General features: G+C 39.3%; 1 protein-coding gene across 1 annotated transcript in view; it reads right to left on the reverse strand.

Annotated features, from left to right (window-relative positions):
- Positions 1–12,777, reverse strand: part of LOC104074984 (echinoderm microtubule-associated protein-like 6) — a gene marked incomplete at its 5' end in the record, with an annotated part of 13,902 nt that extends 1,125 nt beyond the window's left edge. Inside the window, 11 exon segments of the mRNA XM_009575306.1 lie at positions 856–956; positions 1,349–1,502; positions 2,689–2,792; positions 3,524–3,686; positions 4,293–4,465; positions 5,580–5,768; positions 6,942–7,056; positions 7,726–7,868; positions 9,916–10,124; positions 10,845–11,018; positions 12,679–12,777. Of these exon segments, the coding sequence (XP_009573601.1) occupies positions 856–956; positions 1,349–1,502; positions 2,689–2,792; positions 3,524–3,686; positions 4,293–4,465; positions 5,580–5,768; positions 6,942–7,056; positions 7,726–7,868; positions 9,916–10,124; positions 10,845–11,018; positions 12,679–12,777 (1,624 nt within the window).
- Between the last annotated feature and the right edge of the window lie 198 nt (positions 12,778–12,975).

Consider the following 12,975-nt stretch of genomic DNA (forward strand, 5'->3'; position numbering starts at 1 on the left):
GCTGGCTTTTTTCTTTTTTTTTTGGGTAGGGAAAAAAACAACCCCAAAAACACCCCAACACAAACTTAAGCACCTTTCAAGAAGCCTCCTGTTATTTGAAATGTCTTTCTAAATCTGTCTATCCTTCTGTTCAGCCGGAATTCCTGTCCTACCCCTTTGCTGGATGGGAGCTATTCAGTTATTTTTGTGTGACTGACACCCCCACCAGCTGTCTTTGATCTATGGGTAGGGAAAAAAACAACCCCAAAAACACCCCAACACAAACTTAAGCACCTTTCAAGAAGCCTCCTGTTATTTGAAATGTCTTTCTAAATCTGTCTATCCTTCTGTTCAGCCGGAATTCCTGTCCTACCCCTTTGCTGGATGGGAGCTATTCAGTTATTTTTGTGTGACTGACACCCCCACCAGCTGTCTTTGATCTAAATGTTCTTCAGACACGCGAGTGGTTCCTGTGCCAGCAGCCGGGGCTCCTTCAGCTACCTCTTGGCGCCCAAAGTCTCAGAGGTTGGTGCTGGCCCACACGGCCACAGGTATGGTCTGCCCTCTCACAGGGAGGGAGGCAAGCTAAGGAGCTACAAGCAGATGCCTGGTAGACACGGAAACCCCCACGCAAGATGCTTTACCCAGTAGAGATGACCTTGCGAATGGCGCAAAGGTGGCAGGAGCAAATCGGGTGCAAGTGACCATAAAATACTGCAATTCCAGAGTAAGAAAACCAACCTAAAACTATTACACAGCAGCAGGCTTCAATGCATGCAGAGAGGGCCGAGAAAGGTGTTAAATGCATTGCCGTGGGTTGGCATAGAAGGGGACACATAACATTTTTGATCATCATAAAAATAAATAAGCAGTTACCTGCAGTCATCTCCTCCTGTACTTATAACGTACTTGTCGTCATGAGAAAAGCGGATGTTGGTGACATGCGCAGAGTGCCCAAAATACCGCTTGTGTTTGGCCTATCAGAAAAAGAAAAGAAGTTCAGGAATTGGTTACAGTAGTGTGGCATTACGGAGTGACAAAGTTGCCTTGTGAGTGTAGACAAAAATCACATCCCCAGCAGTACTGGCGTCTTCGAGCCCACAGCAACCCCAGCTCGGCACCCGATTCTGTGCCTTGCGTCCTCCTCGGTGGCTGGACAGCGGCTACCCTGTCACCCGCGAGCTGCTCTCCCGGGGACGGCCGTTCTGCCGCACAACTAACTCCCGCGCTCCTGCAGCCAGCGCTGGCTGGGAGCAGCCTGGAGGTGACCTGTTGGACCGCGCCGTTTGGACGCCTTAAAATCATACGCTAAGGAGTTTGAACATGGGGAAAAGCAATCTGTTTAGGTTAAAATAAAACATCCACTTACAAATTTTTCTGTGCATGGGAAATCAAAGAGTTTCACCAGACCAAAGTCATCTCCTGTGACTATATTTAGGCCAGCATGGGTCACACATGCACAATTGACATCTGCTTTATCTGCATTTCGCGGCCAAATTCCAATGACTTCGTCTCCAAGAATGCTGTTCCAAAACCAAGTTAAAAAGAGAGCATTAGACCGTAAGACTTACTTGCTGCTGTTCTCTTCCAAAGCATGGTGAGGCAATGCAGCCTGGTAATAAAAAACTGCCTTCTTTAAAAACAAGTCTTTTCCCTCTAAATCATTGCACCAAATGTGATCTCATAATAGAGAACATCACAGGAACATACCTTTTTTTGTGTGACTCTTAAACTACCTCTATCCATAAATCCTGAGGTTTATCTGCTGTGAAACCACTCGCATCATTTTATACAAGCAGTTTGTGCAGCTATGGTCTCCTCCTTTCCTTATGGACATGGATGTACCTCCCACAGTGATTTTTGACAGCAATGTTCTCTTCTCTTGAATGAGGGGATGCTTTTTTGGATGTGGAGTATTTCTTAAAATAGCTGTTCCTCCCTTAGTTTAAGTTCCTTTATAATCATTCCTATTTACCCACATATTAACTGTCAGATGTGTTTGCCCCACTCCCACAATCTGTCAAGAGTCCTTAGAAATGAGTACTTTGGGGCACATTTTTGTGCTTGCTTGATAGCAGAGCAGTAAGAGGAGGATTCTCACTTACCTTCTCCTAAAAACCTGCCTGTATTATCACCCACTGTTTATGTCAGATCTGCTTTTGGTCTGTTCCACTTTCCACAGTAAGAGCATAGCCATAGTTTTGTAATCGTGTTGGGAGGGCCCTATATAAATCCATGTCAGTAAATAGATTTTCATGGTACCCACAACTCCTTTCTTAACACAATCAGGTCATGTTTCCATGCCTCCTATGTTGCTTGTGTTGCTGACGTGGGATAAGGTAGCGCCTACACCAGCGTGCCCATAAAAGCAAAGCTGTAAGTGGTACAGAGCCATGTGAGGGGCCACGCACCTCACTGTTGGGAAGCCTGGGACAAATGGCAACAAGCCACTGTGGATGTATGACAGCCTTCGGTATTAGTACAGAAATAATTACTACAGACACCAAACAGCTACAAATGCGTGTAAAAAAATAAGCGTGTAAGATAAAGCTTTGGGGAAGAGGAGTGTGTGTGCTTTCTCTCGCAGGTTTGCCAGACCCTGGGGACATTTCAAGCATTTGGTTTACACACTCTGATCTTGTGATCTGACCTTAGTTCTGTATTATCCTGCCCCCAGTCAGGCAGAACGTTGTTCTTTAGTTTTTTTACCTTGTCCACGTGGCCCACGTGATCTTTTCTATTAATGCAGGATCTGTTATTTGCTTTCCTAGTGGTACCTCGTGAACTTGACGCTTATAGGCACCCGTTGATACCTGAAAGTAGGAAGGGAAAAAGCTAGTAACTGTGCCTCATTTTCTTTATAAGATTGCTAGCAGTAATATTCTCAACATGTTTTATCAGGAAATTAACACATAGGATAAAATTTCTGATTTCTTCTAATTAGCTATAATTAATTATATGCAATATGAAGTAATAACAATGTTACAGGATGATAACTGAATGAGGTGCTCACATTGCACACTGCATAGCTGATAGATGGCCTTTTAGTTATATACTCTTTGGTTTATCTCAACTCCGTTTTACTAAATCAGAAAAATTGCAGAAGGAAACCTCACATATTAATTCATCCATCGTATGCTTCCCATCCTAGGGAAAGGGAGAACTGTTTCTGTAATGGGGTTATAATCCACAATTTCTTTCTCAAGTGTTGTACCCGTTCCCTTGACAGGAGAGAATACTTTGCCTTTAGCACGCTACTGATGTTGTAAGGGAACTGAGCTATATTGCTACGGTCAGAGATGCAGAACCCAGGAGGAAGACCTGAGTATTTAGAAAGAAAGAGAGGACTTTACATAGAGCTCTGCGAACATCCTAAAGGCAATCTGAGTTACGTGGTCTACCTCGAAAGATTTAGGGGCACCTTGAAGTTCAGAGTAACTTTGCAAAGCCTCCCTCACCCTTTCTTACCTCCATCTTGTTATTATGTCTGATAACAGGTAAGTCACAATAAATACAAACAAACATGGATCTACCTGAGACATACCTGAATGTACCTGCTGTCTGCAGAAAAATCCATCTGTATGACAAAACTTGCAATGTCTTTGCAGTAGCCTATTCGGTTTAGGGTTGTACCTTGAGTGAGATCATAAAAATCTACAGTATGTTCTTGAGAACCCACTGCCAAAAACCTGTTATCTGGGCTGATCCTAGACAATAAAACATGGAACGGGGATGTAATTTACTGTTTCTGTGCCAGATTTTCTTTTGCTTCTCATGTTAACACAAGCGAACAAATTTCTTTTACTAGAAAACAAGAAAAAGCTTCTATCAATAATGAGGTTGAATCCAAACCAAACCTTGACGCTTAATAGGTGAGGAAGATTGAGGATATCATATGTAGTTAACTGATGTTAATACTGCACTTGCATAGAGCACGCAGCAGAATGTGCAGAGTAACACTAATCCTCTGGGAGAAAGCAACAGGAACTGCAATTTTAAAATGTCCTCTAATATTAATTCCCATGATCACAGCTCCGCAGTGTACAAATTACTTAGCTATATTCAAGCGGATATAACTGAATTAATCACAGGAAAAAAAAGTGTGTGGTATATAAGATATATAAGCTTTAGGTATACGTAAATACAAGGTTTAGGTATACGTAAAGCCATCAGTCAGCCAGTAAATGCATTTCATGATTTCATCCAACAAATATGGAGTTACAAAAAAAATGGAAATAACTTGGAACTTGATGGATTTTTTCTTGAGTAAAGGCTGCGTATCTAGAGAACTTCAACTCAAATTTCTGACATACCTGATATCCTGAATTGCAGACTTCCTGTCTCGCTTTTTGCCCCAAACCTTAAGGCTGTTTACAAGTAAAATAACAAATTCTCCATTCTTCATGCCAATTGCAACCATTTCACCATCAGGACTATACGCGGCACATCTTGCAGGATGACCTAGATTCACTTTGTTCAGCAGTTTCTGTATTAAACAAAAGCAATAGGCTCATACCCCCCCTGGAGAAAACTACCAAGCAAATGGAAAGCTTCCAAACACAAAGTATAAAAGTCACTTATTAAAAACAAATCGTCTATAATTTCCTCTAAATATAAATCTGAAATTTCACATCAAAAAAATCACATCCCACCAGGCATATGTTGCAAAACAGACTTCAAAATATAGATGTGATTCAAATGGGAGCTTCATGTTTGCATCTATCTTGTTGCAGGGTGACTTCAAGTTTTACACCAGACAGAATACTATTTAGCAGAAAAGGCTGGAAAAAATCAATTTCCTATTTTGTTTGAAAGGTGATTTTTGATAGCTTCTACAGCTGATCAGGGTAGGTTTTTTCCATTTGATTTGCTATGTGAAAACATACTAGAATGCTCTTGCATTTTCACTTACCTGATTGTATTTATAATATATTCATTTTCTATATTAAAAATTATCCGTTAGCTCAGGTAACTACCTCTTGAAAAGGCTTATGTAGGCTAGCATAAGCGGAAACCTTTTTGTTATTTTTTAAAATGCTTTATTTATTTGTTATTTTTAAAAATAGTTGTTGTTATGCAATTTGACTTGGAAAAAAATCCTGAACCACACATATGCAACGTGCTCGGTTCTGAAGAAAGGCTCTAAAAAGGAGGGAGCCATGCTTGCCAGTAAGGGAGGCTTATTGTCAGGGTCCGCGTATTAGTCAGTGACAGGACAATCTGTGTCACCCAGTCTGTCAGCATGGAATTAAAATGCTTCCTTAATCCATGCCAGCCTGTACTGTTAAATCAAAATAAGCAATATGCAACAAAAGGCACTCCATCAGCACAAGTGCTTTTAAATAACCGCATTTCTCTGCAAATTGCTTGCTTTTGGAAAGAGCAGCATGCTACCTCACCAAGGACTCACCTTTTCACATTGCCACATAGCAGGGAAAAAAAGAACCGTACCAAAACAGAAGAAAAACATTGCTCTCTTTACGTGGCTGCTCAAAGGTGCCTACGTGGCTGGAGAAGCACACATTGTGCAGTTGGAAAAATGCATGGTTGCATAAAATGATCAGTTTTATTAATATACTTTTCAATTTAGTGATACTCACTTTGTCACACAGGTCCCAGATTCTTGCTGTTCCATCATTACTTGCAGAGATAAATATGTCTTTTGAGGGGTGAGTTGCTAAGCCCCAGATTTCCCCTTCCATGTGACAGTCAATCAACAAGTTTGAAGCAGCGTTTTTTTCTCCTACTTCAAGGATTTCTCCATCTTTTGTTCCCACTAAAATTTTCCCCTGTTTGTAGCCAAAAAAAAGAATGAGAGATGGGTTGTCAGTATAACAGACAGAATATCAATAGCAGTGAAGTACAGATGTATTGCAGAAATATCTGTGGTAACTCATCCTGACGTATACTGCTTGTTCATGCAGCATCTTAACAACAGGAGAGTAAAACAGTGACACTTTCACACCTCGAGATTTGATATCATGTTCTGGTGTTACTGTTGAGTGACCGCGGTGGATTGCCATCTTGCCATTAAGGGTTTTAATTCAGATCAAAGTGTTTACATACAAGTTGGCAAAGGATAATTCTCATACCTCTGAGGTGACTAAATAAAATTTTGGGGCAATAATAAAAAAATCAAACCTAAACTGCAGGAGCTTTCTCAACAAATACTTGGAAAAAGCGTAAATAGATACAGTTTGGAACTGGTTAATGGCTACTTCTTTAGAAATATAAACAACATTCCTCTGTGTGGTCGTTATCAAAGAGCATGTCAAATTCCTGAGACTTGATATATGAAGTTAAATAGAGACCATTTTATGAAGTGTTATGTTGGACAGATACCCATCATGTGAAGTAACACTCCTGCATCATCATGCACTCCTTTCATAACATTTACAAGTACAATTTAGACACGTGCAAGAGTGATTTTTAGCATCTCAAATTACTCAGTTCTTTCTATTGTTTTCCACTTTACCAAAACTTAAAGTCAATCAGTAATTCTCAGTGGCAACTTGTTTTATTAGTGGCTTTAAAAAAACAAACAAAAAAGCTAGGATCCATGCTGCCTAACTGAAGCACCTAAACTGTGCCTACATTTCACGGGAAGCAAACCTTGTAAAGTAGGTACCCAAGTTCCTTTTGTCATTTTAAAGAAAGGCAGGAGACAAGGTCCTACCCTGGTGAAATATGTTCCTAGCACTGTCCTTCCGAGGCCTTCAAAGGCCTTTTCTTCTCCATGCTAACTAGAGGAAAGGCAGGCACTGAGCACCAGAAATGCGATCCTCATGCAGTTTAAAGCCCACCACTGAGCTCAGGAAGACAGGGAGTTGTCACTAGGTAGGCAGACAAAGCCTCCTCCCATAACTTTACAAAAGTCTTCTCCCATATGTCTCCCATCCAACCTCCACCAACATGCAGTGATGGGTGCCAAAGTGTAACATCTGCCGCGTCAGCATACTTACTTTTCCTCTGCAGACGGAGCGCACGCACTCAATGAGCTGGCCTGTCTCAAGTTGAAATGCTCGGCAGCGTTTCATCTCTTGATCCCATAGCTTTACAGCTCCCCCTTCTTTAGTGCTGAAAAGAAGTGTGTTGTGTTACCCAGATGTCTCCTTCTGCATTTGGAAATCCCATATGTAAATCCCATCAGTATTTTTCTCATTAAATAATAAAACATACATTGAATCACCTTCTACTGTATAAAAAGACACCTCACTATTGTGTAATGGAAAGCATATAATAACAATTTAAATCACACTTCATGTTTTAAACAGTATCATGCCTAATTTTTAAAAAACAAATTGTTCTCTTGTCACTTAATCTCAAATCTCTGTCACCAAGATAAGCTTGGAAAATAAGTTACTTCTGCCAAATCCAAGAAGTGCCTCCCAGAGTCTCCACTGGGAGAGGCTGTCTGCAGTTTGACAGAATTAAAAAATTAAGAAAAACCCACTTATGCTCAGGCAACAAGGAGCTTATAAGGTGTCCATAATCAATTGCTAATTTGAGGTTCCATATGTCCTTTGCACATAACGTGCATTACTGTGACCCTTGAGCGTCCTACTTACTTGTCCTTTACTTGCTAAGACACCTGGGCAGGTTGTGTAAAATTTAGATTTAAACTGCTACAATAGAGATACCACTGATCTCTGGGAAGCATTGTGTATCTCTAGGGTATTGGATAAATAAAAAATATCATATGAGAGGCACAAAAGTTGTGCACTTTAGGAAAATTGTATGTCTTACGGTCTCTAAATGAGTCCATCTCGAAGAGTCGTGTACATTGTAAACACTGGCCCTGTGTGAGCTTTTGCCACAAGTCTAATCAGAAAATGATCCTTCCAGACGTAGACATCTCCATTTATGGCACCAGTAAATGTAAGGTTATTCTGCAACAAATAGCAATGATCTCCGATATAATAAATACCTTAGCATTTTTGTTCAGCTTGAATTAAAATTCTTTCAGCTACTGAATTTCCTGAGAAAACTCAACTATGCAATGAATGTAGAAATTAAAACCATCTGCATCGAGAGAATGAGTTTAATGACTGCACTCTAATGGTGTTTCTCTGAGATGTTATAAATTATATGGGTCCCAGAGTAGGGCACATGCACCTCATGCATCTCATCTTGGGATCTTTCAGATGCATGTACTTCTTTTGCTCTGCGTGTGCTATGTCACGTCTCCTGCTGGTGAGATGGAAGGCAGGCTACCACTACTGAATTTTAAGTGACTTTTCTTTCTTCTTTGAGTATGTGTCAGAGAGAATCTCAGTATAGATGACTGGCAAGCAGTATCTTCAAGATGTTGAAAATAAAGTGTACAAACTTAAAACGCAGAACTAACGCAACCTGATACCTACTTTAGGCACCACAGCGATGGCATAATTTCTCATAAAAGCCATGAAACTCCTCCATGGAGCAAACTGGTCAGAGGTCTGGGACTCCCTGAGGAATGGAAAAAGTAGCAAGTATTCTGCATTGCAAACGCTCTTTTGGAGCATGCTCTGTTAAATGGAAAAGCTTGCCTAAAGAACTAAAGATGGTCTGACTTTGAAATCCACTGACTCTGAAATAATAGATATCAGGAAAAATTGTGAGTGAACCCTTTTGATACGGGTTCAAAGGAAAGTCCCATGTTCTGCAACAAACAGCAATGGTGTCTGCTGAAGGAATGGGAGGATAGAAGCCCCAGAATGACTTTCCGCCATTAAGACAAAAATTTAGTGTGGCTGTATCCCAGCATGACCTGTTGACTCTGGCATTAGATGGACCTGGATGAAAATGAGCGAGGTCCATGGATGCATGAAGAAGCAGAGGGTATGCACGCAGCCCCTACTCTGTTAAGAGCAATTTACGCATGCTGCTGTGACATGGACTCATACTTCCATTGGGATTCAATGACACATACTTGAGGAAGAAAAAACCATCCTGCATGAATGACATATGCTAATGGAGTAAAGGTCATCTGCTGGTTTTGAAGGTGCCCCTTACAGGACATTAGTTTTATTATTTAAGAGAATAAAATGTCTATTGGACGGTTTCTACCTGGAAAGTACAGACAAGCAATTTGTTTGTTCTAATATTACATTCTGCTTCTTTTTTAAAATCACTTTTGGGGTCTTTAGTGTCCATTACACTACTCCTATTTTATACTGGAATAATGCCATCGGAATGGAAAGAAACGTTTAGTATTAAGCAATTTTTGACAACAAAGTCCCTTGTTTGGGCACAAGAATGAGGATTTGGGCGCCTAATTTCATACACTCATATTTCACACATTAGTACTATTGTCGAGGGTGGATAATTAGGAGCAAGGGGTTTCTTTGAATTGGTGATTTATATAATTTATGCTTAACCTCTGCAAAGGTGATTTCTATGGGGTTTCTAGATGAAGCAGAAGCTATTTCAGACCTTAGCATCAGAGTAACACTACTTATTCACTGTTAGTATGTATTGTTTTCCTTAACTATGAAGTCTAAAGCACAGTACTATGGTTCCTTAATGATCATACAGGAGAGTATTATATACTGTCACCATTAGCTGGATCACTAGCATATGTCATACCAAATACTGTCAGCAGAAAAAAAGGTTGCAGAGCCTATACACAAAATAACAATATTGCATTTTTCTAAGTTAATCAGTGAAGTGCTAAATAACGGCAAAGTAAAAAAATAAAAGCCATGGCAGCTGATGCTGTAGGTATGCAGAGACATTAATAAAAAACGTTCACTAGCAGAGAAACCCAACCCTGCTTAGAAAACTTACATGAGGATCTAAAGGCGTACAAGCTTTTAATTAAAAGTTTAACTAATAAGCAAGAGCTCCATGGTCTTGCACTGTCCACACTCTACTGGATTTCAACAAAGCAAATTGACACTTGTGGTTTTAATAAAAATGTATTATAAAATTCTGTAGCAAGTAATTTGAACTCACTGCTCCGAAGGCAACAGAAAGCATGGTTTGCATTTTGGCATCTTCCATGGAACCAATGACTCCTTTCTTATAAAGCAAAGCACTGCCAGCTAATGTCCAGAACTTCATGTGTTTTACCCCAACAGACACAAATTGAGTGTCTGAATCTGGGCGGAACTCTACAACGAATATCCTCTCCAGGTGTCCTCCCCTGCTAGCAACTTTAGCCCCTGTTTTAATTAGGAAAGGATAAAAATAAAGTTAAATTTACCTGCAAAATTAAGCTCTGATACGATTTTATAAAATAAATTGACCTGGTATTAGATTAGAGAACTGTGTCCCAGATGCTGAAAGCTAAGCAAATCCCAACATTATTTAGTGCATCAAACATCTTAATTCATGCAACCTGCAAGGTCCCTGGTTATTCCATTGCATCCGACAGTTTTAGGAAACGCAGATTTATGTCTTCATAGCATGATTTGTCTCCTTGGTAAGTGAAATAACAACAGAGAAATTTTGTATATCATCAATGAGTTACCATCTGGTGAAACGCACAGGGAAACATCTAATGAGCTGAGACACTTCTCTCCCCTCCACCGTTACTGAAGATGATAATCCTTTTCTGGAAATGACTTCCCAGAGGCCTATCTGTGGCATAGAATTTAAAGTTCAAGTATTTTAGGAAGAAAAAGAAAATACTTTCCTTAATTTCATGGAATTTTATATTAAACAACATTCTTTCCTTAACTTCTATTTATAATAGAAGTTTAAAACTTATTTTCTTATTCATATTTTCTAGCACTTTGCTATCTCCTTTAACCGATTTTGTGACTTAGGGAGCCATGATACTCAGAGTAAGAACACAAATCTACTCCAAAGACTTAAAAGGAAAAGCAAAAAATTGTACACAGTTCTGTTAGGCTGAAGGAACACGATTTTTCCAGAGTTACCTTCTTGCCACCTCCACACCGTGATAGTATGTTCTGGATCCACTCCCACTGAAACCAGAAGTTTGCCAGTTGCACTGAAGTTAACATAGTTAACCCCTTTGGTATGGAAGCAACGTAGCATTGAAATCGTTTGCTTACTCATAGCGTCCCATATATGAATTGTGGGAGTTGTACCTATGTGCAAAAAGATGTATTAAAAAGAGAATTAGTTCAGCATCTGGAAAGCTTCAATGCAAAATAGGCATTTTTCAAGAACATTTAACCTAAACAGACACTTAGAAGTTGTGGGTTTTTGTTTTGTTTTAATATTAACACTACTCAAAAAAAATCATAATAGCTTGCAAAACACAGGGGGAAATCATTGTATTTCATGAAGTAAGACAAATTCTAAAAGAACAACATAACATTTATGAAGAACCTCATGCAAAAGAAATTGTCTGTAGATGTTTCACTTGTATCCGCGATTCACACAGATACAACGAGGTAACGTGAAACTTTTACATAACTCTGCTGACTAAAATTCACAAACGAATCAGCCTTACCTGGAAATTCTGTCATATCACCTGCATTGTGAGAGCAATGGCAAATGAGGAAGCACCAAGGGAAAACAATAGGTGAAATAAGTCATGTTTCTAATGCTGAAGGGCCAGCATCAGCACCAAAAGGGAAAAAAAAAATTAAAAATTTGAAAATGGATATGGATTAAATCAACAAAACAAATAAGCAGGAATATTGTTGAACTTTTTTGGGTATACTGGTTTTTATACACAAATATCGCAACAATATTTAGTACTTTTGAGTTTTAAAAATGGTATTTAAAAGAAATGCTAGAGACATGCAGTTTTTAAAAATTATTAAATTTAAAAGTTAAATGAATCTGTAGTTATACAGAATATCAACCAAAATCAGAAACACTGATTTCATGGGCTCTTATTGACGTAACAGAAAAAGGGCCTTTAACAGTCACCTTTTCCATGTCATAGAAATCAGTATTTTGAACTGGAGCTCTGAGAATATGTATGGATTTTCGTGTTCACTCAACATTCAAATTGAAGTGACAGCACTCAGTACAGGTGGCAAAGATGGTTTGTCACAGTGTTCATCTAGTACCATTTTTCTGCCCCCTGTTAAGTTACTTATTACAGAAGTTAGAAGTTGTGGACTTGAGTCTCCTTCCAGAATGACATGAATTAGAACGACACCATTCTTTTTCATGACATTAATTATTCCAGTATTAAGCTGGTTTAAGTGAAAGGCAACAGATCCTTCTCAAGGCTTGGAACAAATGATCCTGCGTTTCCCACACAGCGTTTACTCCTGCAAAAGGTACCAGGGAATCTAGCAGGACTCTCCATGTAAATAATGAACAAATAGATACATATGGTTTCACAATTGGCCCCTTACATGTGTTGTAACTTCTGTTGAGATTTCACTCTATTTCTTTTTCCATATTGCTGCATAGGAAATTTTCCTTATTGTCTTTTCACTGCTAAGCATTTTACTGCTAAACAAGTGCCTTGGATACAGGAAGGAAAGAGGGAATTCTATAAATCTTATGATTACAGATTAATGAGATGATTTAGTGCAGTTTATCAAAGCTTGCTTTCTGAAATATGATTGTACTACAATTAACTCTAAAATCCAATGACTCACAATCAGAGACGAAATTGAAATCATAAGAAAATCCTGAAGCTTGACTACCTCTCTAAAATCAAAGAAAAAGTTTGAGTAACACTGGCATGTCCTGGTAAAATTCCTACACAGAAAAGCCCAAAATAAATCAGTGCCCCTGATAATTTTTGGGTAAAACTTTGTTATATGGAGAGTCACCTACCGATCTGGCTGGTAGCCACAATATTTTTATACTTTGGGTGCTGATTCACAGTTAGGCAGAGAATGTCATCAGTATGCTCCAGGTAGAAACTCTGACTACCTAATAAAATTCAAACATGTTTTTATTCACAACAGTATCGAAGAAAGAACCACCACTGAAGCAAAGAATATTCAAGCAGCTTGTTGCTACTCATGCTGTACTCTCCAGGGGATAGGTGGGGGTAGGGCAATAACTACGTCGACAGCTGCTCTGCTCTCATTCCCAGGCACCATTACCAAACGCACTATGAACGTAACC

This window comes from Fulmarus glacialis, unplaced genomic scaffold, assembly GCF_000690835.1.
Source record: "Fulmarus glacialis isolate BGI_N327 unplaced genomic scaffold, ASM69083v1 scaffold20093, whole genome shotgun sequence".
NCBI lineage: Eukaryota > Metazoa > Chordata > Aves > Procellariiformes > Procellariidae > Fulmarus > Fulmarus glacialis.